Source organism: Coturnix japonica, chromosome 7, assembly GCF_054131305.1.
Source record: "Coturnix japonica strain WE chromosome 7, WE-NBRP24, whole genome shotgun sequence".
In the NCBI taxonomy this organism is placed as follows: domain Eukaryota; kingdom Metazoa; phylum Chordata; class Aves; order Galliformes; family Phasianidae; genus Coturnix; species Coturnix japonica.
The window spans coordinates 5,119,711-5,147,527 of record NC_140669.1 but is presented as its reverse complement, the minus strand read 5'-3'; the positions used below and the strand labels follow the sequence as shown (position 1 = coordinate 5,147,527).

Genomic DNA, 27,817 nt, shown 5'->3' with positions numbered 1-27,817 from the left:
CCCCCAGCAGCAAGCACGTTGTACTGCTGTACTGCTGGCTGCAGGCTGCCTCATGCAGGACAGGCAGGCAGCGAGCGATCTGCTGCCAAATGACCTCTGTCAGCACTCAGAAAGAAAAAGACAACAGCCACCTGTGTTACCAGGAAAGGCCAAGCTCAACTAATGGGAAACTAAGGGAAGAGAAGAAGCAGAAAAGCATCCTAGCATCACCATCTAGTGGTCTCTGTGTTCAGCAGAATAAATCCAGCGCCCGTAGGTCCTTTCTTGTGGATGATTCCTCTGTTAACTGTATTGCAATCTGCCAAAAGGTAGGTGACAACACTGCTATGACTGCGTGGGGAATGCTGGGCTGTCAAAGCACCTGGGTGTGATGTATTTCTGTGGTACAGCTGTAAATGGTTCAGCTTTCTGCTGAATGTTCCTTGAGACATTTCCAGGCTCTCTGCTTCTGTCACAAACCTTGCTGAAGAAGCATATCTCGGGGATAGTTCTCCACAGCCTCACTGTTGGCTCTGCTGACTGTCTACCAAGGGAAGACCATAGTAGTCCTCTGCTCTTCTGTACAACACTGTTTGCCCTGCTCTGTGGTGAGGTGTTCTAAATCCTGCTGCTGAAGTGCCATGAGCAGATCCCAGCCCTTCCCAGTCTGCAGCTGCTCTGGGCTGGAAGCAGCACAAGAATGTAGGAATTGAAATTCTGAGCGTGTTTTTTCCAGTTGAAGTCCTGTGAGCTACTGAGAGTAAAGGGAATGCTTTACCATGACTGTCTTTGCTCTCAGAGATATATTTTTTAATGCTTAATGGTCTGTAGAGCAAAAGCTGGTCAGGCCTTGAATCAAACAGCCCTTCTGGAGGTGGCCATGTCAGACTCCCCTCTGCCCTTGCCTTCACTCTGTGATTTCACCTACATGAGATATGACCTCTAGTCAAACAGTCTGACAAAGGGTGTTTTTAGTGCTCTAAAAGAGCTGCACCAGCAGCCAGCCTTTAATGGAGAGGCAGGAAGGGTATGTTAAAAAAAAAATGGGTTTCCATGCTTCAGTTCTGGGGGAGATGGGTCATAAGTTTCCAAACCACAAGGCTTGCAGGTATTTGGTGGTGCAGGCCCAGGGCTTGTCTCCACAGTCTGATGAAGCTGGAAGGGGCATGGCACCGTGTGGATGATGCTGAGCTTTGTGGAGCTCTGGAGGACCAGCAACTGTGTGGGGAAACACAGCTGCTTTATCTTCCTAGACAGAGCAGCCTTAGCTTTATACATCACCCTGCAGTAATCCTCAGAGTCCAAAAACCTTTCTTCCTAATTGCACAAAACAGCTCAGCACAGCTCTAGCCAGCACCTTGCCAGTACACCCCAAAGCACAGCATGCACGGCTGCCCCGAGGGCTGGCATTGAAGCAGGGCAGTGCACAAGGCCCTCTTGTCCCCTGTGCTTCCAAACAAAGGCTGCTGCTGTGCACTAATGCCAGCTCGGCGCTGGGCCGGGTGACGGGGTGGGCAGGGATTAGCTTCCAGCAAGCACACAGCGAGCTCTCTGAGCACCTCGCGGTTCCCAGACACTGGAGATTCCTCCTCAGCTTCTGTTGCTCCAAAAAGGTTTGGCTGTGGGGTGCTCAGGGCTGCATGGGGATGGGACTGGAGGAGTGCAGATGGTGGGGGAGCAGCAGGATGGCTTTGATGGGGAATGCAAGGGGCCAGGCTCTATGGCTCCAGGTGGATTAGGGACACAGGCTCCTGCCCTGTGCCCACTCTCCTCTGCAGGGGCAGCCAGGACTTCGGATGTTGGCAGGAGGCAGTACAGGGCTGGGAAGTGGAGAAGGAGTTCAAAGCAAATTTAAAAGCAAATTAAATAGCCCCTGGATCTGCCCAGTGGTGGCTGACATCCCTCAGCCACTTCCACTGGAGTTGTAAAGGCTTTACACTCTCACTCTGTCCTTTTATTTCCCCTTGAAAACAGCACAGCTCCCTGCCCAGGCATTTCCAGTGTCACTATCTGCACAAGGAGGACGGTGCAATGGACGTCACCGCTTGGGTAGGGCTCGGGTTTCCCCTCATCACTCAAGTGACGCTGCTGTCCCAACAGGTGCTGGCCAGAGGCCATCACCAGCGTCCCCAGAGGTCGAGCAAGAGGCTGGTGCTGGTGGCAATGTTCACCTAGGAGCTGGGTGATACGCCAGCCTCCACACCGTGCCACAAGCACACGGCCAGGCTGAGGGAACCCTGGCACCTGACCGCACCATGGAGCCCAGCCCTGAGATGAAGAGGTAGGTGGGGTGGGGAAGGGGTCCCTGTGTCACGGGTGGCCACGTGTGATTTGAGAATAAAAGCACGTGTGCCTGCATCCTGGGAGGGATGGGGGTGAGGGAGGCTTTGTGAAGAGAGACCTCCTGCATTTGCACGTGAGGGAATGAAAGAGATCCTGGGCTCCTGGTGCAGGACTTCATTCAGCCTCCAGGGATGCAGGAGAGGCACTCCTCGTGCCTCTCTCTGCCTGCTGCTGCCAGGGGGAGCCTTTGGCTGCCATGCTCAGTGCTCGCAAAGGGTATCCACCTTCCCAGCAATAGATGTTAATCAGTCTTAGGAACCCTGCCTGCAGAGAAATGCTGAAAGCCTCGGTGGGAGAGTTAATTTGGCATCCTCACTCCTGGTGAATGTTTGTGCTGTACAGTCCATCCAGGCTGCCTGGCAGGTCTTCTGTGGTGACTGGAAACATTTGACCTGTGAGAAATGGAGTATATCCTCAGACCATCGCTGTGCAGGGGAAATCATGCCATCTCTCAGTATTTTGGTGGGAGATTTATCCTGAAGATCACCTTGCTTGGTTCAGCCAGATGAGAAGACAAAATAGTCCTCTGTTTCGACAGGCAGAGATGGAAGAGGTCAGAAGGTTTAGTGGAAATTTGAAGAACTGGTCTACAGCCAAGCTGGAGCTTATGGAGGGGGGCTAAGTTCAGGCTCATTACTGCAGAACTTCTGTAAGGTCTTTTATGGGGGATCTGAGGTCAAGATGACAGAACTGAGACCTTTGATCTACCTTGTAGGGGCCTGAAAAGCCCTTTCTACAGGATTTTTATAATGAACTCAGATGAAATGGGAAGTTCTTACAGGAGGGTGGCAGCACCCCAGTGTCTCCAAGTATTTCTGGGACACCTTAGTCTATTTTCATTCACCAAAGCAGTGTGTTATTTGCACATGTAGCCATTTCCATGCTACCTGCTGTCGGTCTTTGTGTGCTCGTGTTTCAAAGGCACCATTAAAAGTCTCTCATTTTTCTTTTCCACCTCCTGGCTTATTTCTTATTTGCATAAAAGCAATATTATCCCCATTACAGGGGGAAGTTTAGGATCGTTTACTGCTTTTGCAGACTGTCATGAAGCAGTTTGTAATGGCAAGGCTGTGGGAGCAGCAATGTGGCTAAACCAAGGCTGTATGGGAAAGATCAGTCCTATGTCTTGCTGTTCATCTCCACGTTGAAATGCAGTTCTGCAAAAGATAACTATTTCCCTTTTGTAGGTAGCCTCACCCTAAACTTTCTTTGCAGAAATGAGGTCCTTGCTTCAGTTTCATTTCATACTTTCCTTTTGCACATCTCTTTCATAGATGTGGCATACTGTAAAAGGAAAACAGAGAGGTGACTTCATTGCTGGAAATTTTCACACATTAAAAAACCCCTAAACTAAGAATGAAAACCTTTGCCTGAAAGAAAATGGCAACGGTCCAGTGACTCCTTTGCCTTTTGTCCCTTGAGTCCTATGGATTCTACCAATCATCCAGGTAACAGGTGCAGCCAGGAGAAGCTGAAATTAAAAACCAAACCCTGAAATACTGGGCCAAGAAACACACTTCAGAATGCTGAAGCTCCCAATAGCCTTTCTGTCATTTCACTGCTGTTTCTTCTACTCCTTTCATGACTAAAAATCTCACAGTTAATCTAATGCCTTCCTCTGTATTGATTGTTGAACGCTTCTTCAGAGGAGGAAGAATCTTCCACCACACATCTCAGGCAAGCGCTGGTGCAGGTGGGCACTCCATCACTGGCAATTCTGTATGATCAAGAACATTTAACTTTCTTTATTATAGGAAAAGAGCACCAAATAGTATTGATTATCAAGTGAGGCAAATTTGTCCTGGAGTATCTTCCTTTTGTTCTGCATTTTCAATGCAGCTTCAAAAAAGCATGCAGGTTCTTCAAATAACCGAAGTACTATACTTTCCTTACAGGAATAGGTTACCCAGCATGAACTTTGAAGCAGAGATTCTGGCAGATCCACACGATAATTCAGGTATTTGGGAGTAAAAAACAAACAAAACAAAACAAAACTAGAGATAAAAGTAAAATGCCCAATCACTATATAAATATATCTTAATTCTGTTGGCAACAGAATTGGAAGTTGTTAAAGGAAGAAAAAGAAAGAAACAGGGTGCTACACTGAATGCAGTTCGGGTGATCTATCTGAGATAGATATTGATATCGGTACCTCCAGTTGGGCTGGACTTTGAAGCCCGTCCATGTAAGACTGCACAGTCCTATACAGAACATACAATGTTATCTTATTAGCAGCAACTAAAAGCAGAATTTAAATAAGCAACTCCTGAGAAGGCACAAATGAGGATGAAGATGTTCTGCTGAGTCCTGTCCTTCCTCCTCACTTCAGTTAGGAGGAAAAGCTGATTTTTTCCCCTTCTCAACACTACCTTTTCAGTGCTGATCTCAGATGTTGAGGCTGGCACTACCGCTGAATCCTTGATGTAGCCATCTGTCTGAGATAGACCCCAGAGACAGCAACTAGCTGAATGGCATCTTCAAGTGAGCCTCAAGTCTTAGTCTTATCACTGCTCCTCAGACTCAAGCAGCTGGCCAGAGCTTGTGCCATGGCAGGAGCAACATCTTTAGGATGAGACATCAGGAAAGCAGTAATTGCTTGTAGCCCCTCAAGTTGCCTGGGCCTTGGTTCAGAGCTGGAAACCTTAGTCCTAGTGTATAAGTATGAGCCCATCCAGCTGAAATGCTTTTGCTGCCGATTGCCCTCATGGCCACAAGCCATGGCTGCCAGTGGGAATTCACCTCCCTGGCAGTGCATTGCAGTCCCACATCAGTGAGAGCCAGAAAGCCATGGGGTTAACTATTTTTGCTTCAGCTGCAGGTGTGTATTTTTGTGTTGCATCATCCCTAATAGCAAGTGTGCCAACAGCTGGGGGGTTCATTCATCCTATCCAGCATGTGTGAGAACTACAGCCCTTCCAGAACCTCCAGAGCAATCGTCTTCACCTTCTTGCCAGAAATAAACTCCCTTTCTGCAAAAGTAGCATCCACCTAATCACCTCCAGGAAATTATGGGTACATCTTCCTCAGGGCAACATGCAGTAATGACCATCACTTAACATGCTGGTGTCAAAGGACATCAAAGAGTAATTTTTGTATCTTTAGTGTCAACAGACTGAGTTTTCACATGAGCCCATGTGCATGGATGGCTCCTGGGCTGTGTGACCTCTGCACCGTCTTCCCGAATCTCTGGCTTCTGTTGGGTTGGGCTGGGTTTGGTTTGGTTTCTTCCACGAGGTAAGTGCTTTAATCCTTCCTTTGCCAGGAAGTCACTAACACACCATTCGTATTGTTTCTAAAGAGCTGTATGTCATCCCTTCCATGAGGAGCCTCACGGCTGAGGAGTATGTAGAGGCCTTTCAGTCATTTTTGGATCACTCAACAGAGCACCAGTGTATGGATGAGTTCAACAAGGAAGTGATGCCACACATCATGGCTGGGTAAGGAGCGTGTCCACTGAGGTGGTAAGGCCATCTGTGATCATGGGAGGGCAGCCTGCCTATAAGGGTCAGCAAACATATTGAAGGATTTTCTGGGGCATGAATGAACTTTTTATGCTTTTAAGTTTTGATTCCATTAACAGCAGCCTTTCAAATATTATGTTTAAGCGCCAGTTCAACTAATACCCTGTGCTGCTTCTCAGCTTATGTAAAGGAAAGAATCAAGATTTTATTTACATGTCCACCTGCATTCATTAGCTGATTTCCCAAGGATTAAAGTGTATTGAATTTTTTTCTTTTTCCTTTCTTCATCATTATCATTCCTATCATTATCAAATGATAATCAGTTTTTTGAAGTACTGATGTAATATACTAAGCCTGTGTGACTGTAGATAGCTTCAGAACAGGCTAGATCCACGCCACAAGAAAAGACTTTCAAGTCTGGATAATTTCTGGATGTTGTGAAAAGTGTGTTCTCCTTTGGAAAAAAGTCAGGCAGGTAACTCCAGACCTGACACTTATATCTGTCTATCTGTCTGTCTGTGTCTCTCTCTCTGTTGATCTACCTATCTAATGCAATAGAAGTAATAGTAAAGAAAAAAAAGCGCTTGAGGAAATGTTAGAAGAAATATTTCTTAATGTGAATTTTAAACAATTTTGTTTGCTGGACCAACACAAAATATTACAGCTTAGTAGGATGCTAACGAAGATGCAGTGCAGAAAACCAAACCTGTCTTCCCAGGTGGCAGAGGTTTGCCCCATCTTGCCTTGTCCCCACAGCCCCAGCCAGACACAGCTCTGTCCCTCACTGGGAACTTCTTGCTCTGAGTTTTCTTGAGGCCTTTATGTGTGGTGTCAGACATAGCTTGAAGAAAACTCTGGCAGGGGAATAGAAATCCTATATCCTGCTCCTTACTGTACTTTGAAATATGAGCCTGCTCATACAGGGTAAGCTCCTGCCATGTAGTAAGTTATAGCTGAGTTCCAAAGGGATGCTCAGATTTCATGTGGCACGTCTCAGTTAAATTGGGTCAATATGGTATGTTATAATTAAAATATAAAGTTATGTGACACACTGTGGTTGAATAACATGTACTTCTAATTTCAGTCTCGGCAATGGAAAATCGACTATAAACATTCTGGGAGTAGGGAGCGGCACAGGTAAGGAGCTGATCAGCACAGCAGATGCTGGGGAATGGTGGTCCTTTGTTAAGGGAAAGTGCTACTCAGGTTTTGAGCCATGGGGAAAACTGTTCATGCATTAATAACACAATTTCTTGCAGAAGCCTCTTGATGACTGTCATCTGACTACGTGTGTCTAAAATCAGGGAGTCTTTCATCAGATTAATTAGGAAAGCAACTCCAAACCTCATTTGAAAGACTTTGAGTGTCTGTGAGGTTATTCCCACCCAAAGGTCCTGTCTTAGGGTCTCCCACCCAAAGGCACTTCACACTCTATGTTGCTTTCAGGGACACGTAGGGCTGTAGAGATGGACATGGGCCATCCACAACCAGCAGCATGGCACCTAGCCAGCCTTTTCAGGATGGGTTTCTTTGTTACGACTCTGTCTTTATCCAGAGATTACTAGAGTTTAACTGCAAATGCTATTTCCCCCTGGAGAGGCACAATCTTCTGGAAGAAATGGCTTTAAAGCTGTTCTAAATGAACAGTGAAACATCCGGCTTTGCTCCCAGGGAATCTGGAAAAAAAATTTAAAAAGTAGAGAAAAGAAGTAGCAGTTCAAGTTATCAGAGTTCGATTTTGCTTTAAAAAGTGTTTTCAGCTGAATTATAAGTGTTAATACTTCTGAGTGCAAGTATTTTTTTCTCACTCTTTCTGCTTGTTTTCCTGAGTAAGACAAAAATAACAGTGGTTGTTTTCCCCTGCTGGGTATATGTTGGAGCATATGAGAAAGCAAGGAGGAATATTAATTCAATTCTCAGTTTCACTCCTTTTTCCATATATATTATAACACTGAAATTCTGCCTGACTCCAAGAAAACACGAGGGAAAGGAAAACCCTTTGTGTTACCCTCATTTTTCCTTGTTTCCTCTTCAGGAGAACTTTCAGTTAGAAAGTAAAAGCCCCAAGACATTCTAGCAGGGATGGAGGCTCCCATCTTGCAGTGCCAAGGCTGTCTGAGCCGAACCTGCACGGGCGGCATGGGAGTGAGCCAACATGGCACCGAGCAAAAGGTCGAGTGTGATCCCTGACCTTCTGAGGCTTGGACTCTGATTTCACACAGCCCAAATCGGTGTAGTCAACTGAACTATTAATGGGGGTTGTGACCTGCTCTGCATCCTGAAATGCTGTTGCTTGAACCTGGTCACGCTTTCTCATTCAGCCCGTGTTCCCCACGGCTGGTGCAGGCATCTTGGATGTCAGCTGCTGGTGAGGATCAGGCAGGCTGTGGTTTGCAGGGGATTTCACTCCTTCTTCAGCAGTGCCCCAACGTGGCTTGTGCTGAAGGGCTGCTGCTGGCAGCTTCCTTGCTTTTCTCCAAGTGGCACATGAGCCTGAGCACGGGACAAATCTTGAGCAGAGTTGTCATGGTCCATCGTTTTTGTATCATCAGCATCTTTATATTCAAGCTGGCTGGAATTTCCGTCTTTGAATTCAGCTTACTATAACACTTATCAGGGATGTCAGTTCTTGTCATAGCTAGTCCAGAAGGGCAGAGAAAATACAGGATCTGGTGTCAAGTGCCCCGTGTGTACAATTTGCACAGATAGGACAATTTTTAGGCCCCAATATCAACTGCAAACAGGATTCTCACAGAGATCCACTCAAGGTGATCATCTCTGCTGTTTCTTTCCATAATCCCAGATGAACCAGATAGGCTTTGAACATGTGGCCTTTCTGATAGGAGCAAAGGTGATATACATCACTTCAAAAGGGACTGGGAATTTCCTAGGACAAGAATACAGACTGATACTTATTTCTCCACAGCTCAGACTGTCTCAGAGGAGCAGCAGTAACTAAATTTGCAGGGCAACTACATGATGCTCAAACTGCAAATGTATGAGCCTTTATTTGCAGCTCCAATACAACAACTGGATAATGGATGCCCAGACTGTGTGGCCTGGCTCTAGAGGGGACTGACCCACTGCGTATCCCCAGCTCTCTAAGCAGTGTGACACCTGTGGCAAAGCTGCTGTCACCTCCCAGGGTAGCACCAATGTCAATGTTGTGCATGGCTGTGCTGACTCTCTCCTTGCTCCTCATTCTAACTTCATGTTTTTCCCCAAAGGTTATGTTTCCTATTGCTTTAAAACACTGATCTTTGATTATTTGAACCTGTTCCTCTTGTGACCCAGAATATTACCATTAATAGGTTTCTGCTCTGTTGCATATCTCTTCCTTAGAGATATCTCTTCCTTCCTTTCTTATTATTATCTGCAAATAATGTTACCTTGTCAGCGGGCATCCTTTCATCACTGTTCAAGTGTTTTTTAAAAATAACAGATTTATGTTTATTGAATAGGTGAACAGGATCTAAAAATGATCCAGATCCTGCAGGCTGCTCACCCAGGGGTCCTTATTAACAATGAAATCATAGAGCCCAACCCGCAGCACGTGGCCACCTACAAAGGTGAGGCACCTCGGTCCCCTCTGCCATCTGGGGTATGGCCAGGACCGTGGATTTGTGTGATCTTTTTCTATGCTGCTTGGTGAAAATTGTGTTTGGTTTTTACTTTTTAAACAGAGCTGGTTAATCGAGCTCCAGATCTGCAGGGGGTCTCTTTTACTTGGCACCAGCTTACTTCCTCGGAGTATGAACAACAGGTGAAAGAGAAAAACACACACAAGAAGTTTGACTTCATCCATATGATTCAGGTAAGATATGCAGTACTATTGGTTTTAACCAACCCCTAAATTTCTTTTGGATGCATTGAGTGGGGAGGACCAGGGCTGAGTGCAGTTTTCCAGCAAGCAATACATTCTGCAACAGCTGTACAAGTACTAAACACCATTCCCAATCCACGCAGGTCTTGGGCACTGGTTTGGTGAGTATGGTGTGTGTATGGTGAGCTGTGCAAAGAACTTGCCTAAAAACTTATAGGGATGCACACATCTTCCAGCCACAAAATTGGTAGCGGTGGGAGGGAAGTGTAAGAGAAGTGTAAAGCACCAGTTCTGCACAAAGTGCACGAGCCTTCCAGGGCTGGAGGAGGAATAACTGCATGCAGCTCTCCCTTCCAGATGCTGTACCGTGTGGAAGATATTCCTAACACCATCAAGTTTTTCCACAGCTGCCTCAACCATCAGGGTAAACTCCTGATCATAATTCTGTCAGGTAAGAGAGACCTCCCATTTTTGCACTGTTGCTATGAAGTTATGAGAGCCAGCAATAATTGCCTTGGGATTTCAGTAGCACTAATTCTATAGCAGTTAAACAAAACAAATGTTTTCATGGGCTTGGACTCTTGGACTCTGATGTCTGATGGGACCACACGGATATAACCTGCATGCTCTTGCTTCCCTGCATTTAAAGTAGATGAATGACTCTGTGACATTATTGCCTGGAGAGAAGTGCAGCTGTGCCTGGAAGAAGGCCAGCCCTCATTCATGGTAAAATGAGCACCATGCAAAGACAGCCTGAGCTCTGAGGCTCTCCTCTCCACACAGCAATGGCCAAGACTTGAGCAGAACAAAGGAAGCTGCCTAGACCTGTGGGCTTTGAAAGGGAGGCACTTATAATATTGCCATACTTGTTTTTTTTAGGATGTGTATTTTTCCAGTGAGCCATTCTCAAGCTGGTGGTGTGGTGTATAAAACGGTTCCCTGTGTTCAGCATTAAGCCTTCCACCAGCTTAGGAGTGAGGAGGCTGACCTGGGATGAGCTTTTTCAGGTGTATGCTTTTAGATGTGCCTGACTTCCCTCTCCTCTACAGACAGCAGCGGTTGGGCCAGCTTATGGAAGAAGTATAGGCATTGCTTGCCTTCAACCGACAGTGGCCACTACATCACCTCCGACAGCATCACAGCGGTTCTGAGGAAGCTTGGCATCAAGTACCACGTTTACGAGTTCCCATCAGACTGGGACATCACCCAGTGCTTTATTGAGGGGGACCCAGCTGGAGGCCGTATGATGGATTTTCTGACGGGGACAAAAAACTTCCTGGGCACAGCACCTGTGGCTATGAGGAGCCGCCTGCAGGAGGCTCTCTGCCAGCCCGAGTGCAGCAGTAGGAAGGATGGGAGAGTCATTTTCTGCAACAATCTCAGTATGATCGTAGTGGAATCCTAAAGCCTGGACCAACTTGCAGAGGTGACGTAGGGCAATGCAATTGTAAGGCAAAGCTGAGATGGGCAGGCAGGAGAGTAGGGCTCATCCATCCCAGTCGGGGAGGCTGGAACAGCCTGTGATGTAAAGGATTATCTCTTTTTCTTCTATCTCATCAAACTCTCCCGTCTTTTAGTTTTAAACCATTTCCTTTTTTCCTGTTATAACTGAGCCTGCTAAAGAGGCTGACTGCTTCTTTCTCATAGACCCCTTTAGATGCTTAAAGTCCACTCTCAGGCCTCCTTCTCTAGGCTGAACATCCCCAGCTCTCAGCCTGTCCACATAGGAGAGTTGTTCCATCCTTTGGATCATTTCTGTGGTCCTCCTCTGGATGCACTCTGACAGGTCCATGTCTCTCCTGTACTGAGGACTCCACATCTGGATGCAGTACTCCAGCTGAGGTATCACCAGCACAGAGTAGAGGGGCAGGATTGCCTTCTTCTCCCTGCTGCTCATGCTGCTTTAAATGCAGCCCAGGATACAGTTAGCTTTCTAGGCTGTGAGGGCACATTGCTGGCTCATGTCTAGCTTAGCACCTGCCAGTATCCCCAGGTCCTTTTCAGCAGGGCTGTGCTTTATCCTGTCATACCCCAGCTTTTATTGATAGTGAAAGTTGCCATTTCCCAGGTGCCTGACCTTTCACTGGGCTTTGTTGAACCTCATTAGGTTCTCCTGGGCCCACTGCTTGAGCCTGTCTAGGTCTCTCTGGATGGCATCCCATCCCTCACACACCTTGGCATCGTCCACAAGCTTGCTAAATGTGCACTCGATCCTGTTGCTGATGTCATTGATGAAGATGTTAAAGAGCACTGGTCCCAGCACTGACCCCTCAGAGACACCACTCATCACTGATCTCCATCCAGACACTCAGTTTTTGGCCACTACCCTCTGGTATGTGTCCTCTCTATGCTTTTGATGTTGGGAATTCCAGCTTTCTATGCAGACAGCATGTTTACATACCTAAAGATGTGCCCGTATGACACCATATGATGCCCCAGAGCCATCTGCACTGGTTTCTTACAACTGTACCTGGTCAACACCTGCTTTGCACCAAGTATGTACCTCAGTGCACCCTGACAGGAGCACACTGTTCTGCATTAGGCTAATATTGTTGTGTTTGTTTGTTTTCTAATCAGCATAGTTATTTACTACCCCAAACATCTCAGCATCTCATAGTAAAGATGTCTTAACATTTTTTTTTCCATCTTTTTGTTTGGAGAATTTCTGGATTCCAGGACAATACTTGCCCTGTGCTCGTTCAGGCAGGTATTAATTTTGTTACTTTCTTTCTACTGTTTTTTCTCCATACAAAATAAAAGCCATTTTAAAACAGAAAATGTCACATCTTGCTCTCTGTATACATGGGCTTAGAGAAAATGAAGAGCAAAGAGGTTATTAAGTTAAAAATAGAAAAGAAATGCAAAGTACCATTTTATGGAAACACTGAGTGCTTCTCGTAAGTGAGAAAAGTGACCCTGAGGATGTGTGCAGACACGTCAGCATTGCTGCAGTCCATGTCCTGCACCTGCCCTTGGGGTGACATCACCACGGCACCTACGTTACTTAAATACAATGAATAGGCTCACAGCGGTCATATAGGTAAGTCGAAACCTCACTCTGTGCTTTGGGCTATGGAACAAAGAGAAAAGCTGTGGGAAAATGGTAGCATGACATCATCTGTCTGGAAGGACCATGGCTTCATCATCTGTAAGTACTTTTTCTTTGCTGTTGGTCTAAGAAATATCAGTCTGCACCACAGAGCCTCCTTTAGAGTCTCCTCTATCCCATACCTTATGCACAAGCTTCCTGTTTCAATCCGTACTATTCTTGTTTCATAGCTGGCTCCTCTGCGTGCTTACAGCACTGGGCAGGGAGTTTATGGCTGGCCTGGTGTAAGGCTGTTAGCATGGCTCCCATCAACATCCTCCCTCCACTATTAATTCTCACAGTTTATTTCCAAGTGTTAGTGAAGCCTAACTTCACTATTTTATTTTACACCTGGTAAAATAAGAATATATATATATGTATATAGCAAATATTAGGCTTCCTTTTCAAGCTTCGAAGTACCCTCTACCTGATATGTTACCCCAGATCTTCCCCAGACAAACAGCACTTATGGCCTCACTCCTCCATGGAGTTTCCTGAGCATGTAGATGTGTTTCCAGTAAGCAGATGCTGAAAAAAAAAAATCGGTGAGAACAAAATTTACTCATATCTTTGTAAATCAATGCACAAATGCTCAAAAGAAAGGGAGTACTTCAAAGCAGACTGTTCAGTGACAGCCTAGGGAGATGAAATGGGGCACCCCCATTAAAAACACCGCTGCTTAATGCTTTAGCTGCAGTTTTTCTTTTGATTCTTGAAAAGCAAGTCATTTAACAAGTCATTTAACAGCAACTCTTCTTGTACACCTGGAGCAAGTACTATTCTAAGCTTCTATTCCTTTTATTTATATATTTATTGTTACTTTAATATGGTATCTATTAGCTATTAATGGTGCTTTTTAAGACACTCTAACCTCCCACATAGAAATTCTGTCTTTGAGGTGACCACGAGAGGGCTGCAGCAGCCAATGGATTGTGTCTGGCTCAGAAAACACTCGGATGCTGAGCTGAAGGAACAGAGCCAAGCAGGCAGGCTCACGCTTCTCTGCCTGGGCTCTGCTTGCTTCACTGTATCCATGGATCTGCAGGTTTGTGACTACTAGTTTGCTACACAGTATCTGTATTAATAGTGTATTTAATAGTGTTTATTGAAACACCAAGCTTTGCATCCAGTGCTAGCTCTGGAGCCCCCTTCAGAGAAGGAAACAGGTGCAGATCTAGATGTGGCAGAGCAGTTCCCACAAGGTTATACATAGCTTACCCCAGGACTAAGGGCTGGTTCTTTTGTATCAGGCCGTATCTCTAAAAAGGTGTTTATCACTCTAATTCTTCATCCCAGCAGAGCAGCTCCAGGCTGGTTAGGGAGAGTCAGACCATTTTGTTGATGCTCCTTCTGACTTGTCTCGCCAAAAAGCACTCAGCCAGACTGACGCCTGCAGGGTGAACATCTCAGGGTCCAGACACATGTTCCTAATAACACCTGCTCCTCTGCTTCTTCTTCCTTTGTCAGTCAGATTAATTCTGCTGGGAAGTGCCAAAATTCAGATGCACATCCCTTCAGAAATCACAAAGCAATGGGAAAACAAACCTTACAGCTTATCTCCCTACTATGAATAAATAAGATCAGCAAGACACAGGACCTGGGGTTGCAGCATGGGCATCCTGAGGGTGTTATGGATCATTCCTCCTTTCTCCACAGCGTTATTTGAAGCTTCTGGTTTTAACTGCTGCCCCAAAATGCAAGAAATGTGTTGTTCAGCCTCAATTCTCCTTTGATTTCTCGTTCAAGCAGGAGGGAAATAAATAAATGGATTGATTGATCACTGTATAAGTAAATAAGTAATTAGATAGCACTTTAAACATTGCTGCAACACTTTTTGAAGAGTACAAGAGAGAACAAGCTCCAGCTGGAAAGACCTCGGGTTTGCAGAACATATGAGGTGGGCAGATCCCAGCGGGGCTTTTCTTTTCATCTCTGAAAAAGAACAAGGGAGAGCAGAACAAGAGCTTCATTTCCACTAGTCAGTTCCCGATAGTCTGATGACACTTTTGGTTAGATCTGCCAGCAAGTTTGGAGAGAAAACATATGTTTTGTCATACACTGCAAGGATGGTACCTCTGGTGAATTTAGAAATGTGATAAGGAAAGTTTCAGAGCTGTCTCTCAGTCCCTATTGCTTTGCTAATGCTTTTTAGCACTCTCTATGTATCTGTCAACAGCTGATACTATGGATTAAGGCAGATTATGGCTCATTGCTCCGGTGGCTGTTTTCTTCAGGTTTTAACTCAATAGGTACTTTGCCATTGACTTCGCTGTGACAAGACCAAGGCCCTTGTGTTTATGTGCATTCTGCAATGTTTTGAATGATTTGATTTTATTATTTCTAGGATAAGGGCTAAGAACAAACTGCCTGATGATCCTGATTTGCAGGTGTTTTCCTATAGATAAATACTGACTTTGTTTTGTCGTGCATGTACAGGTTGTGTTGTATGCCATTTGGGAAAAGAGGAAGGAATTAAAGGAAATTCAGAGAAAACATCTACAGATTTAATACATATAACTGACAGACTTTCTTCATCATTTGCTACCGACAAGTTGTTTTCTCATATTCCAAATTGTTTATCCCTTTCTGAAAGGAAAAAAAAATCCTTTCAACTCTCATGATCCAACTGAAGGCAGAAATAATTAGCACTGGAGAATCAAACCACTCAGCTGTGAAGAACCTTCAGTCTGAAAACTATTCACCCAAACTTACCCCTACATGATAGGACTTGTTTTCCTACACACTTAAAAGCAGCTACAAGAATATAAATTTCAGCCTAGACATCCTTCCTAAACTTTCTCAGTTTGCAAGGTTCCCCTCAAAGCCCTCATCTTTCCTAGCAAAGCATCCTCCCCTCCATGGCCTTGTCCCAAGGAACCCAAAGAAAAGCAAACCTCTCTCCTGTGCCCTGTGGACACGAGGTCATGGCCAGCCTCCCAGTGTGACTCACTGCCAGAAGTTAATGCAGATTTTTTTTGCTTCAGAGCTTAAGGTGACACAAAACAAATGACCTGCTCTCGTCTGGGTGTTTTACGAGGAGAGTGTCACCCCATTACAAATGTCTTAAAACAACAAGTGCTGCCAGAGCATAACTTCACTGCACTTAGTGTAAATTATTCCTGAGCCGGTCCTTAATGTTTATTAATATCACTGATGCTTCTGAAATGTTAAGTAAGGACATTAATGTAACCTGTAGTACAAAGCCATAATAGGGTATTAATGGGAGAGCTCACCTCCACATGGGTGAGCTGTATTGTGGGTCCCAGTGTGTATAGAGGAGCAGCCACCCCAGGCAAATACAATCTCTGCACTTGTGTTGGACTGGCAGGAATTTAAATAAATCTGCCACCTCCATCACCCAGCAACTAATTATTTTTGAGCATAATTAGCATTCATATTGGTACTGGAGTCATGCTCATATATTTCTCAGCACAGTCCCTGAAAGTTTAATATACAAAATGTCACTTGGCTCAGACAAAAAAACCCACCTTGACCAGAATCCTGCCCAGGTTAGGGAAAAAAATAGGGAATGTAGAAAGTAACCTTTCCTTTATGACTCATTGTGTTTCCTTCCCATCCACCCTTGCCTTCTGGCAACCTGCTGACTGGGCACCTTCTGCACAGTAGGTTAAATTCAGATTTTCATTCTGTCTTCTCTTATTAATTAGCCTAATTTCCCTTCATACATTTTGCAAAGATGGGCAGTGTATAAACTAATGTCAAGTGCCTCTCTGTGGTTGCTCTTTGTCTTGATGAAAGCTATCTTTTATTTATTTATCAGTTCCGACCATCTGGCACCAACAACCATGACCGCTCAGCTCTGCCTGGCATATTTCAGGCCTGGATGAACCATAGATGCCATAGAGTCTCCATGCATTTAGCACCATGAGGTGCTGAAAGCAGGGTGAGGAAGGGAACCAGCCAGGAGACTTGACCTGCACCAGGCCCAGCGCCAGTGGGACAGGAGGCACTCCCCAGTGTTGCAAGGGGAAGAGATGGAGGAAAAGTTTGTTCCACCACACGTAATCCTCTGGGGAAAAAGGATGACACTGAGTCTGTTTCCAGCTGGCAGTTAGCAGCTGGCAAAGCAGAGTTGCTGGGCTGTCAGCTCTCAGAAAGGGGTTTCTTATCTGCTGTTGCAGCAGGTATTGTGGTATCGCTGTCAGGTTGAAGTTGCACTGAAGCTGCTTGTAGGTGGGTTGAGCTTGGGAAGGGCTTTGCTCTCGGCTCTCTGAAAGCACAGACCCCATGCTTTTTGGGGTACCACTCCTGTGGTGCAGCTGCATTCATCTGTGTGCCATTAGCATACACCCAACCACAGAAAGGTCTGTCACTTCTTTGCTTCCAAGACCAGGCTAGAAAGTACTGACTGTATTTTTTTCCTGACTGGCAGAGGAACATATACATCTGAGTACAGAAAGATTGTGTTCACTTATGTTCACACCTGCAGTGTGTGTGGGTCAGGATTGAATGCTGAGCAGGCTGAAGGTTTTCTCCTGCTCACGTTTCTTGCAAAAAAAAACATTTCTTGTAAAAAAACCCAAAGCTTCTCTTCTGTCCAATTCCCCCACATCTCTCAGCCCCTTCTGCTCCCATCCAAGTGTTGCTGTTTTCCTGGTGAAGGGGTACGTGCAAAGGCATTCTGTTTCTGTCACCTCTTTTTAAGGATTCCAGAGGGATCTACTGTCAGGATGAAGCAAAGATTGAGGAATTTTAGCTTGAGAAATGAAAATTTGGGGCAAGTTATTAAAAAGACAAGAACAAGACTCAGAAGGAATTGGAAAATCTTAATGGTTCCTCTTGTCATATACCTTAAAAGCTGCATAAAGTGCAACCTGCTAAATAGCAAGGGAAAAGCCTGAGTTAAGTGTTATCCAAAACAGAGAGGAATTACAATATCTACAATACCAGACTGTCATCATGGTAGAGCACAACCACCCTGCTTAAAATGCTTCGATAAACATCAAACAAGCACCTTGCAATGTTATTCATGTAAAATGGAAGAAGACCACAACAAATTCCTAGTTCCATAAAAGTGGGATCAAAAAACGCAGCATCAAACTTGTCCTTTTCGAGAGCTGCAAAGCTTCTTTTCTCCTTCCTTTAAAAACAAATGCAAATGCTCTAAATCTTCTCAGCCCTAAGTGCAGATGGTGTCAGATGAAGTCAACAGGAGGCAATGCTTTTAGATACTTATAAAAAATGTGATTTCATGCGTCTCTCCTTCAGGCTTTTATCTGGTGATGAATGTGCAGAGGGCCTTCATGATGCCCAAAAAGTGGCTGAAGTTCTTTGCAAAGACAGAAGTTGGCCTCAAGGACAAGCAGTGCCCTGACACAAGGCTTTACACAAGGCTGAAGCCCACCCTGAGTCGAGACGCTCATAGTGAGTTCCCTGAGTGAAAGCAGATCACGTCAGTAGATATCACGTGTTCTTCAAATCTCAGGTACCTCATTTTCTGCCCTCTGCTGTGGCACCTGTCTCACCTGTCTTCCTTTGAGCAAAGGGCAGTTATTTCTTTACAATGGAATCAAAAGTACGTTGATACAGGAGTGGGGTGTTTTATCTATTCAGAGCAAGGGTGGAAAGTTGCATTCTGGAGTCAGCTTGAATAGATTGAACGTTATGAAGTGCTAATAAGAGAAAGACCTCTCAGAGGAGATAATGCCTTCACCCAATTAATGATTCCTAATGAACTCATTCATTGCAGGTTGGTAGAGCGCTTTCAACGTGAAGTTTGCTTCCTGTGATCACTTGTGCCAATAAAACTCCTGTGAGAATGCTGATGAAAACTGATGGGAATGTGCCTGAAGTGAATTTATTTTGATATTTGACTCATCAGGAATATATGTATATATATAAAGGCTTGTACTTTTCCACCAGAAATGCTATTGTGCTATCTCTTCATGATTTCTGTCCTTTAATACCTCCTCAAATGATACTAAGGCTCCTAGGCACATATCCCTTTGAATTTGAAGATGAGAAAGTCCCATGTTTGAAATACCTGGAAATGGATTTTAGTTGGATAACCCATATTTTTGAGGTGGATAGTTACTTTGCTGAACGTTAATGTCTATTTCAGTAATAGTGGTCTGAAAATGCTCTTCTGGATCTTAGAAATTTTGACTGAGGAAAGAAGCCCTTTTCCAGTCAAACTAAGTTGTAATGATACTTTGCACTTAGGCAGATTCTTTTCTCGAAGTGTGATTTATTCACCAGGTCACCAGAGCCTCAATTAGTTCTGCCTAATTGTGGCTGTCTTTCTAACTTGGAAGTTCATCTGCGATAGCTTTTTGCTGTGCTTTGGAGATCCTAGGAAACAAAGTGCCAGAGAAAGGGAAAAAAAAGTGTGAGGTTCAAATGAAGACTAAAACAAATTCAGAAACTTGAAATGCCCAAATATTCAGTGCTGGCAGCTGTAACCTTTGCTGAAAAAGCAGCTCAGTAACATGATCATGGATGGTGACAGTGAGTCTTCTTCACCTCTGATACAACCAGCAAAAGGTAAGACCTTTGCATTTTCCTTAATAAGGAAAATGGACTGCATGGCAGAAATTACTTTCCAACTATTACACATGTTTTGGAATCACGATAAAATTAGTTGCTTTGTATTTGTGTAGCCTGGTTTCATATCTCAAACCACAAATTAGGATCATTTTTGAACACTGCAAGCAGATAATACTTCTCAGTTCTCATTCCTGTGGCAGGAGTGAACAGTTTCTAAATTGCACTTTGTTAAATATTGTTGCAGAAGAGTCGATATATCCAGGTGGTAGGCGCTGAGCTCATATTTCTTAGTGTATTCTGGAAGAGTCTCTCAATCAAAGTGAGATTTTATGGCCTGTTTTTAATTTCACAGTTATAAGGATGAACACAAATGTTTTTCATGGAAATAATTAGGTATCACTGAAAAAAGCACTTTCCTACCAAATAGTAATAGCATATTTAATTAAGTAAAATGCTATACTAGCTTTAACAGATTTTAGTGTCTGTGACTTATTTCCAGACTAAAGGATTTTTTTATAGCCCACCCCACATGTAAGTTAGCATTATTACATCAATTCTTTTCAATAAATGCCTGAATGCAGTTTTTCTTCTAATATAAAAATATTTCCCTTGCTCATTTTTGCCAGACACTGCATGTCTGCCTCTGTCCTGGTTGCTGGGGTACAACAGCACATCCTGTCCTTCTGTCCACAGTGGTTGTATCAATGAGCTTGGGTTGGAGCAGGTGCTCCATCAGGGGTCATTACTCCAGCTGCAATGAATTGCTGATTAAATCTCTTACTCGAGTCTTCAAAATCAGCAGCTTTCTTGCTCCTGGGTTGCTGATTCTTTGTTGTTTTACCTCTTCTGTTAGAGTTTCTAAGGTTGACCACATCACTCAGGTAAGGCTCTTGTTTCTTGGATCACCTTTCTCAGTCTGTATTCCTGTAGCTGTACTCCCAGCTTAGATTTGTTACAGATCCTTCCCCCTTGGTCTGTGGCATTATGTTCTTGTAACTAAAAAAGAAAATGTATATAGTCACATGTAACTGTTTGAAAACCAGCCACAGGTTGACTGGGGCAAACTGTTGAACTGAGCTGGTTGTGTAGCAGCTGTAATACCTGAATCTAAGCAGTTGTGATGGCGGACAGAGCAAAAGGCATTGCTGCTTGCCCTTGTTGCCAAGCTTCTGTGTTTCTTTTTGGTGTGATCTCCCCTCGGGGAGTGTTTTAGGCTTGTGTCTTGGAGGAGGAGAGTTACTGCCTTCCAGATCGTGATCAGGATGGAGAAGACAATTTTGGTTTTAAAAACTTAAACAAACCTGAGTGAGTCCTATGATCATACAAGACATGTATGCATCAGCATTAGCCAGCACCACAGCCATCTATTTACCCAGCGAAGTGCTGCAATAGATCAACGTTAAACGCTTATTTGCGCTTCACTGCTCCAAGGCACAGAAACTAATTACCAAAGATAAATTAGCCCTTGTGACAACGACTAAGAAATACACATCCCAGGATAGAGTACCCTGACTACAGACAGACATAATTCCCCTCTGACTAGGAGCAGCAGTAGAAGGTTGCACAGCATATCCTTCAGGCACTGTTGGCTTGGGCTGGAGGGCTGTGGGTTTGTCCATGCACCCAGCATGTGTATGAACGCAAGGAGGTTTTCACAGAATTATTAAGGTTGGAAAAGACCTCTGTCATCTGGTCCAGCTGTCAGCCCATCTCTGCTATGCTCACTGACAACATCTCTCAGTGTTGCATCTCCACAGGACTCAAACACTTCCAGGGATGGTGATTCCTCCACCTGGGCAGCCTGTGCTAATGCCTCACCACTCTTTCTGAGAAGGTTTTCCTAACATCCAAGCTGACCCTCCCCTGGCTCAGCTCGAGGAAGTTCTCTCTCATCATATAGCTGTTACCTGGGGCAGAGGCCAACCCTCGTCTCAATACAACCTCCTTTCAGGCAGTTGTAGAGAGTGATGAAGTCTCCCCAAGCCTCCTCTTCCCCAGGCTATTCTCCAGTAAAACACCCTCATTGCAGCTATAAGTAAAGTGTGGTGGATACGGATGAGAGCTCGGTGGGACTGCAGACTGTTTGTAAGATGCTTGCTCCAGATTTACCTTCACTGAACCATTTGCTTCTTTCTTCCTCCTCCAAATGTGAAGGGTCTGAATTAGGATAACAGCAGGAAGAACTTCAAATGCTTGCTCCTTTATTTTCTGTCAGCAAATGAGGGTTGTGCGATAGTTTTTCAGGTCCTGGGAGGCTGCAAAGCCACTCTTGGCTGCAGTAGGAATAACCTGAGTGAGGAATCTCTTGGTGCTGCTCTGGGAATGGTTTCTGGAGGAAATTTCCACCTGGATGCTTAAACAGCATTTGGGACAGCAAACCCAGTCTGCCTTGGTGTTGCACCTTTGCATTGGTGTTTCAGCTTCTGTAGCAAAGCTAAAATCATTCAGGTGAACTAAATGACAGGCCCCAAGTGGGGTGGGGTTTGGCGCAGACCTGTAACCTTGTCGGTGCTTTAGTGTCTCTCCAGGCTCTAGCTTGTCGGTCTGGAATTCAGAACGCAGCTCACCAGTAATTTTACTTGCAGGCAGCAGAGGTCAGCATTGCCCTGCTGATGGGAAACTGCTCCCCTCTAAGAGAAAGCCCAAAACATTGCAAGGACTGTTCTTCGTCTGTCCTTCTTGTTTTACTGGGGTGAAATGAGCATGAACTGTGGCTTTTCATTACAGCACCTCCTCTGGATGTAAGTGCCATTGATGTGCCCGCAAATGATGCGGCCTCGCTCCTGTCATGGGCTGCTCAGAGTGTCTGTGGGCAGCTGGGGTGTCCTCTGAGTGCAGCCAGGAGCCCTACAAGATGGCTGTGTCCCACCAGAACAGCTGATACGTTCAGCATTATGAATGTCATCAGGCATAGGCTGCAGATGGAGCCTGGGGGTTGTGGCTGCACAGGGGACCTTCCCCTGTCCTGTTTGTATCAGACTATATTATTGTCTAACTGGTTTACATCTTGCTAAATGGTGGAGAGAGATTGTAAGCATGTGCCTGACACAGCTGTCATTGAGCGTAGGTATTCAGAACACTTCTAGGCACCTTGTTGAACAGTCTAATTAGCCCATTAAATAATTTCTTGTTCTTTATATGCATACTTCTGATCATGTATAAGAACAGGAAAGGAAACAGGTTGGGGCAGGTCTTCAAGAGGACATTTGAACACTTTGAAACCCTGTACAGGAGGGAGTGGAGCTTCATGCCTTTCTCATTGTCCTACAGGAGGTACAAACAAAGATAAACTCTGGCTAATAATTTTCTTTGCCATATTTCTGCTTCATGTTAGCTAACACAAATAAGTAATTCAAAGGCTGGATTTGATGTATGCCAGTTATGAGAAGGAAATTCAGGTATAATGGTAAACCCAATCACCTTGGCCTTCAGCATTGCCTGTCCATCTGCAGATGAACATGAAATTACCCCCCAAAAGTATGTGATATAACAGAGTGTGTTGGTCTGGTCTAGGAAAGCTGTGCAAGAATCCCAGCGCTTAGAAGTCTCTTAGATGAATAATTTGGCAATGCCAGTCCCAAGGCATTTGCTCAGTCTGACATATTTCTTACTTTTCCACCTTTTGCACTGGTTTGGCAAGGCAATACAATGGAAAGCTGTGTGAGTTCAGTGCTGTTAGGGCATTGGGATGGAGCACAGCACTGAGGGGACACACAGGGTGAGCATGAGGGGTGTGTGCTGTCTCCCTGAGTCATGCTATGAGAGATGTTTTCTACTGAGGTCATAAAAGAAGACACAAAGCAGGACCCCCTGGTTGCAGCAACAGCTTCGATCAGTCTCATTCCATTAGTTTAAATAATCAATAGCTGTAAGTGCCAGAACGCAGTCTCCTACTTCATCACGAAAGCTGGGAAGCTGCAATTACAGACACTCTCTCCATTAACTTCAGCAAAATTAAGCAGTCACTATTCGGACATCTGAGAGGATAGCACTCCCTGTAAACTGGGTGCATCCAGCTTGAGTAGGAGGGATGAAGGTGTGATTTTGTTAAAACCTTCTTCTGGCACAGTGGTGTCAGTGAGCGCTGTGCTGCGCAGCTGCATTGCCCTGTGCACAGTTGGCTTTCTCTGTCCTTGTGGCAGTGACCTCAGCTGCAGGGTCTTCAACCAGAGCCATGCTCTGGGTTTGGAGCATTGCAGCTTGCTCTGGAGCAAGAAAGTCCTTGAGGCAATGTGCAATAAATAACATCGCATAAAAATAAATTAGGAAGGATGAAGTCCTTTTTTTTTTTAACTTTTCTGCGTTGTTCTTGTGCTGCAAAACCTTAGTTTGGAAAAAGATGGCTCTGAAGTTTTATATTCAGATGTTTTTAAAGCATTATGGGTGACTTACTTTTCAGTGTTATTTACAGCATCGTCTATTTGGTGGGGCCTGGCATCCTCCAAATTCACACTACACTCCTTTTAGCATTCCATTTCTGATGTGACGACGAAGTACATTCATCACAAAACAGGACTAGGCCAATGAACCAAAAAATAGGTGATTAGCAGAAGCCCGTTCCCTAGAATAAATCAAAGGTTTTGTGCTGAGGTTCTCATCTCCCTAGCGAGCCTCACAGTCCTTTTCTTATACACTTATCTGCAGTGCATTTCTTCCCACTGAGTGCTTTCATTTTTGCACAATAGCAAAACAAAAGGCAATTAAATCTCAGAGGAATTAACCCTCATGTTTCACAAAATGAAATTCTTGTTCTCCGGCCGCCTTTAAGGCTGCTGGCTTTGGAGGAGGGCAGCAGCTCAGGGCTTTGTACTGTGTAACTTCGGCTGCATGGGGAGCATTGTGCACAGAGGGGCTGTGTGGATAAATCCCCTGCATGACTTTTGTTGGTACTGTTATTAGGTTCTCTCTCTGCATGTTCAGGTCTTGTATAGAATGTATTTCTTGCTTTTTTTCAGTTGCCTTGGATGCAGAAGGAGCAATGTTTTGTGCATGGAAGTGGCCAACACAATGTGGAATGAAGGGCAGCTCTGAGAGAGGTGGCAGTCAATAGGAGTGTTTTACATACACATCTTGAAGGTAAGTAGCTAGAGAACCGTTATCTGTAGAAGCCGTGAGCTATCATATCCATCCTTCCATATCCGAACCTGAAATACATCCCTCAGCGCCTGGCTGCAATGGAGGAGCAGGTGGCTGTAACACGGCAAGGAGGTCCCAACACTGGGAACAAGTCCTTTACTCACTCCCCTTTTTTGTCACCCTAAATTTCACTATGGGCTTGTCAGAGCAGAGACAAAACAATGCCAAGTAACATACAGAACACCACCTGCTGAATGGGACTGATTGAGAGCAGAGATAAGAGAGGATTCCTGCCCAATAAAAGAATGAATTCACATATATATAAAGGAACTCAAGGCCTTTGTCTGCAGGGAAGAGAGGTGAATGGGGATCAAAATAACCAGGTGGCAATGTAGCTTTCTAATAAAAGCCTGATAACTTTAGAGTAGCTGCTTCTGGGTTTATTTAATCAGGAAAATAGCTGGGAGTTTAAATAACTTGCAATATAAAGGCTGCATAAAGGGGCAAGCGGGCAGCTGAGATGGATGCGTGCTATCTTGCAGGAGAATGTGATGTCTGAAAGAAGTGGTAACACGTGAAAACAGCCTGCAATGGCACTGGCTGGATGGCAGCGAGAGATAGAAATGGAATTATTACGGGCAATGGTTGCAAGTCTCCAGGGCAGGAAGGGAGCGGAAAGCAGAGATATTGCAGGAGATAAGGGTGTGTGAGGATGTGAGGGCATGGCTGTGGCATAAGTGCGTGCTTGGGATGGGACGGGCAACAAGGTGGTATATTCATCAGGGTGCATCCCAATGGTGCAGCTGCCTGTGGGCCCCACTCCTTATGCAGGTAAACCTCCAAAAATCTCAACAAAATTCTTCCCATCTGGATTCATTGCAAATAAAAACAATTTCAGCTTTATGCTTGAGAAGGTGACAGTCATTTAGTTGGGAGCAGCTTTGCACAGAGGGACTAAAAACCCGCAGTATGTACTTACACTTGTAAGACTGCCTTTTCTGCAACCCTTTTGCAGGGAGGAGTTTTCAAGTCAAAACTCCCATTGGCTCCAAATTAACTTATAATTTAAAAAATAAAAATGGCAGTAGTATCAGTTAACAGCTTTTGTATGTTTTTGTTTGAACAATGTTTTGCAAGGCTTTTGCGTGACCTGTGTACCTACCTCTGATAAGTGCTAGCCAGGAAGAGCTGTTTGTACACTGGTGTTTTGCTGCAAAATCCCACATTTGCAACTCTTTTTGGCAGTAAGTGGTAAGCTCAGCTCTGAAACTCATACAGTAGTTCAAACTCCGGTACAAGTGTAGCTTAGCTTAAGGAATGGCTATTCACAAAGCTAAGGCATAGCACAGAGAAATGGTTTCAAGTGGAAAGAAGAGAGATTTGGATTGGATATAGGGACAAAGGTTTTTTTTTTGCAGTATGGCACAAAATGGAACAGGTTGCCCAGAGAGGTGGTGCATGCTCCATCCATGGAGACTCTCAAGGTCAGTCTGGACAGGGCTCTGAGCACCCGATCGAGCTGTAAGTGTCCCTGTTCATTGCAGGGGAGTAGGACTAGATCGCCTTTAAAGGAACCTTCCAATTCACAGGTTTCTGTGGTTCTGTGATCAAGGCAAGAGTTTGGTATGGAGTATAGGGATGTGCATGTGTTGCGTATAAGATGCAGGCTCAGTGTTGTGCAGGTATCCAGTGGGAATATACGGTACCAGCCACCTCCATCCACAAACAAGAGCTTGGGAGCATGAATATAAGAAAACAGGTTTTGTTGGAAGGGTTGGTGTTGGTAAGGAGTTCTGATTCCTTCGGTCCAACCCCTGATGAAACAAGGACATGCAGAGCAGGTGCTCAGGACCATGTCGAGAAAATTTGTGAAGACCTCTATGGAAGACGATATCTCTTAGTAGGGAGGTAAGTTTTTAGCAAGTCAGGGTAATTTAAATGCTGGGCTTCAGCACAAACGAGGGATTACAGACGTCTAAGTGCTCCTAATGCACGGTTTTATTGTGATCTTAATGCTAAGATTTCAAGTCTGAGAGTTGCACGAGGCTGCTGCAATCTGAGAGGAGTGTGTGTGTCTAAGCCGTTTCCAAAGCTTATCACAAGTTCCCACAGGAAGAGATATGAATGACATGAAAATATTACACTTCAAGCAGAGAGATTTAGGACGAATGTGAAACGCTGAGGAGATGCAAGCAGAATATTCAGTTGTCAAAATAGTGCTCTGAAGGCGGCAGCCCCGTTAAACCACCACAGCCAGGTTCCTTGCATCAAAATGTCTGTGCTGGAGCTGTATGCTTGCATCCAAACAGAAGAAAGCTCTTCCCATTACTGCTGGCTGTGTTAATGATGCAGAAACACAGGGTCTTTCAGATCTGATGTTGTTACGGGCAGGTAGCAACTTGGCAAAGCTGGGGAGGGCTTGTGCCCTGTTAGCGTGGCACCAGGTGTTCTCCTCTGGCCACCTCTGTGATTTAGGGCAAAATGCCCTGAAAACTGCATTTTTATAATGAATGATTGTTGCTTTCAAAAATCCATGCCTGCATAGAAAGAGGAAAACCCAGCTCCTGTTCCCTGGCGCAGTTCTGTTCTCCCATGACATCTGTAACATCAGCCAGGTCTTTGCCGAGTCCTTCACGCTCCTCCAGCTCAGGAACTGGCGTCTTGGCAGGCATTAAGGTTCCAACAAAAAATGAGCTGTGAGTTGCTCAGGTGTGCTGTGAGGCAGTGGCTCTCTGATCTGGTCCATCCTCACCACCTCTGCAGGATGACAGCTGCACGTGATGTTAATGCCATCGCTTGCCCCTGGCTCTTTCCAATGAGGATATGAGGCAGTGAAAGTGTGCAGCATCCTCCATCACCTCTTGACATGACCTCAATAACAAGCCCCTTGACCACAAGCCTTTGGGGGCTGGAATTGCTTTCTGATGTTAATTGAAGAATTTCAGTTTCAAATTTCTTATTGAAATGCTCTGTAAATATTGGAATTTTTTTCTCAGTCTGGGGACAGAGCACCGATTTGTTTCGCTAATTATGAGCCAGCAGTTGGGAGCACTCCGTTATGAGGTATTTCACAAACAATCTTTGATTCAATTAATTTTGAGGAGGGGAAGAAAAGCAAAATGATTTCATCCAAGGCAGACATTTGTAAAAATTGCTTCTGTTTTCCAGGAGTACTCAGGAAGATTGAGTGACACGTTAGTTGAATTCATGGCTTTGGGTAGCTACATTTGGTTTTGGTGCTGTTGCTGTCCTGCGTTTGTGCTGTGTTAAGGGTCAGAAATGCCCTGGAGCAGCAGTTTGAGTGCTGGAGATAAGGTGGGGGCACACACCAGGGGTGTGCACAACCCCTGGATGGGCCCAGATGGTGCCATGCTACCTCACATTCAGGAAACCTGCTCCAATGATGTGGGAGGCATGCAGCACATAACAGGTCTGGTGTAAGGTGGTGATGTCTACATGGTGCTTGGGGAGGGAGAGAAAATCCTCAAAGCCTTGTGACCAGCCCTGGGAGGGACTTCAGTGCCTGTGTGTGCATGCAAA

At 44.9% G+C, this 27,817-nt stretch overlaps 1 protein-coding gene across 2 annotated transcripts; it reads left to right on the top strand.

Moving 5' to 3' along the window:
- Positions 1-1,472: 1,472 nt before the first annotated feature.
- Positions 1,473-12,384, top strand: LOC107317036 (carnosine N-methyltransferase 2). 2 transcript variants are annotated; one of them, XM_015869237.3, is made up of 9 exons: positions 1,473-1,592; positions 2,080-2,260; positions 4,218-4,279; positions 5,621-5,759; positions 6,868-6,920; positions 9,245-9,352; positions 9,467-9,597; positions 9,964-10,057; positions 10,656-12,384. In XM_015869237.3, exons 2-9 carry the CDS (start codon positions 2,235-2,237, stop codon positions 11,009-11,011), a joined length of 969 nt encoding a protein of 322 aa, XP_015724723.2. In that variant the 5' UTR covers positions 1,473-1,592; positions 2,080-2,234; the 3' UTR covers positions 11,012-12,384. The 2 variants fall into 2 exon arrangements, with proteins under 2 accessions (XP_015724723.2, XP_015724724.2); XM_015869238.3 differs by lacking the exon at positions 4,218-4,279.
- The last annotated feature ends 15,433 nt before the right edge of the window (positions 12,385-27,817 follow it).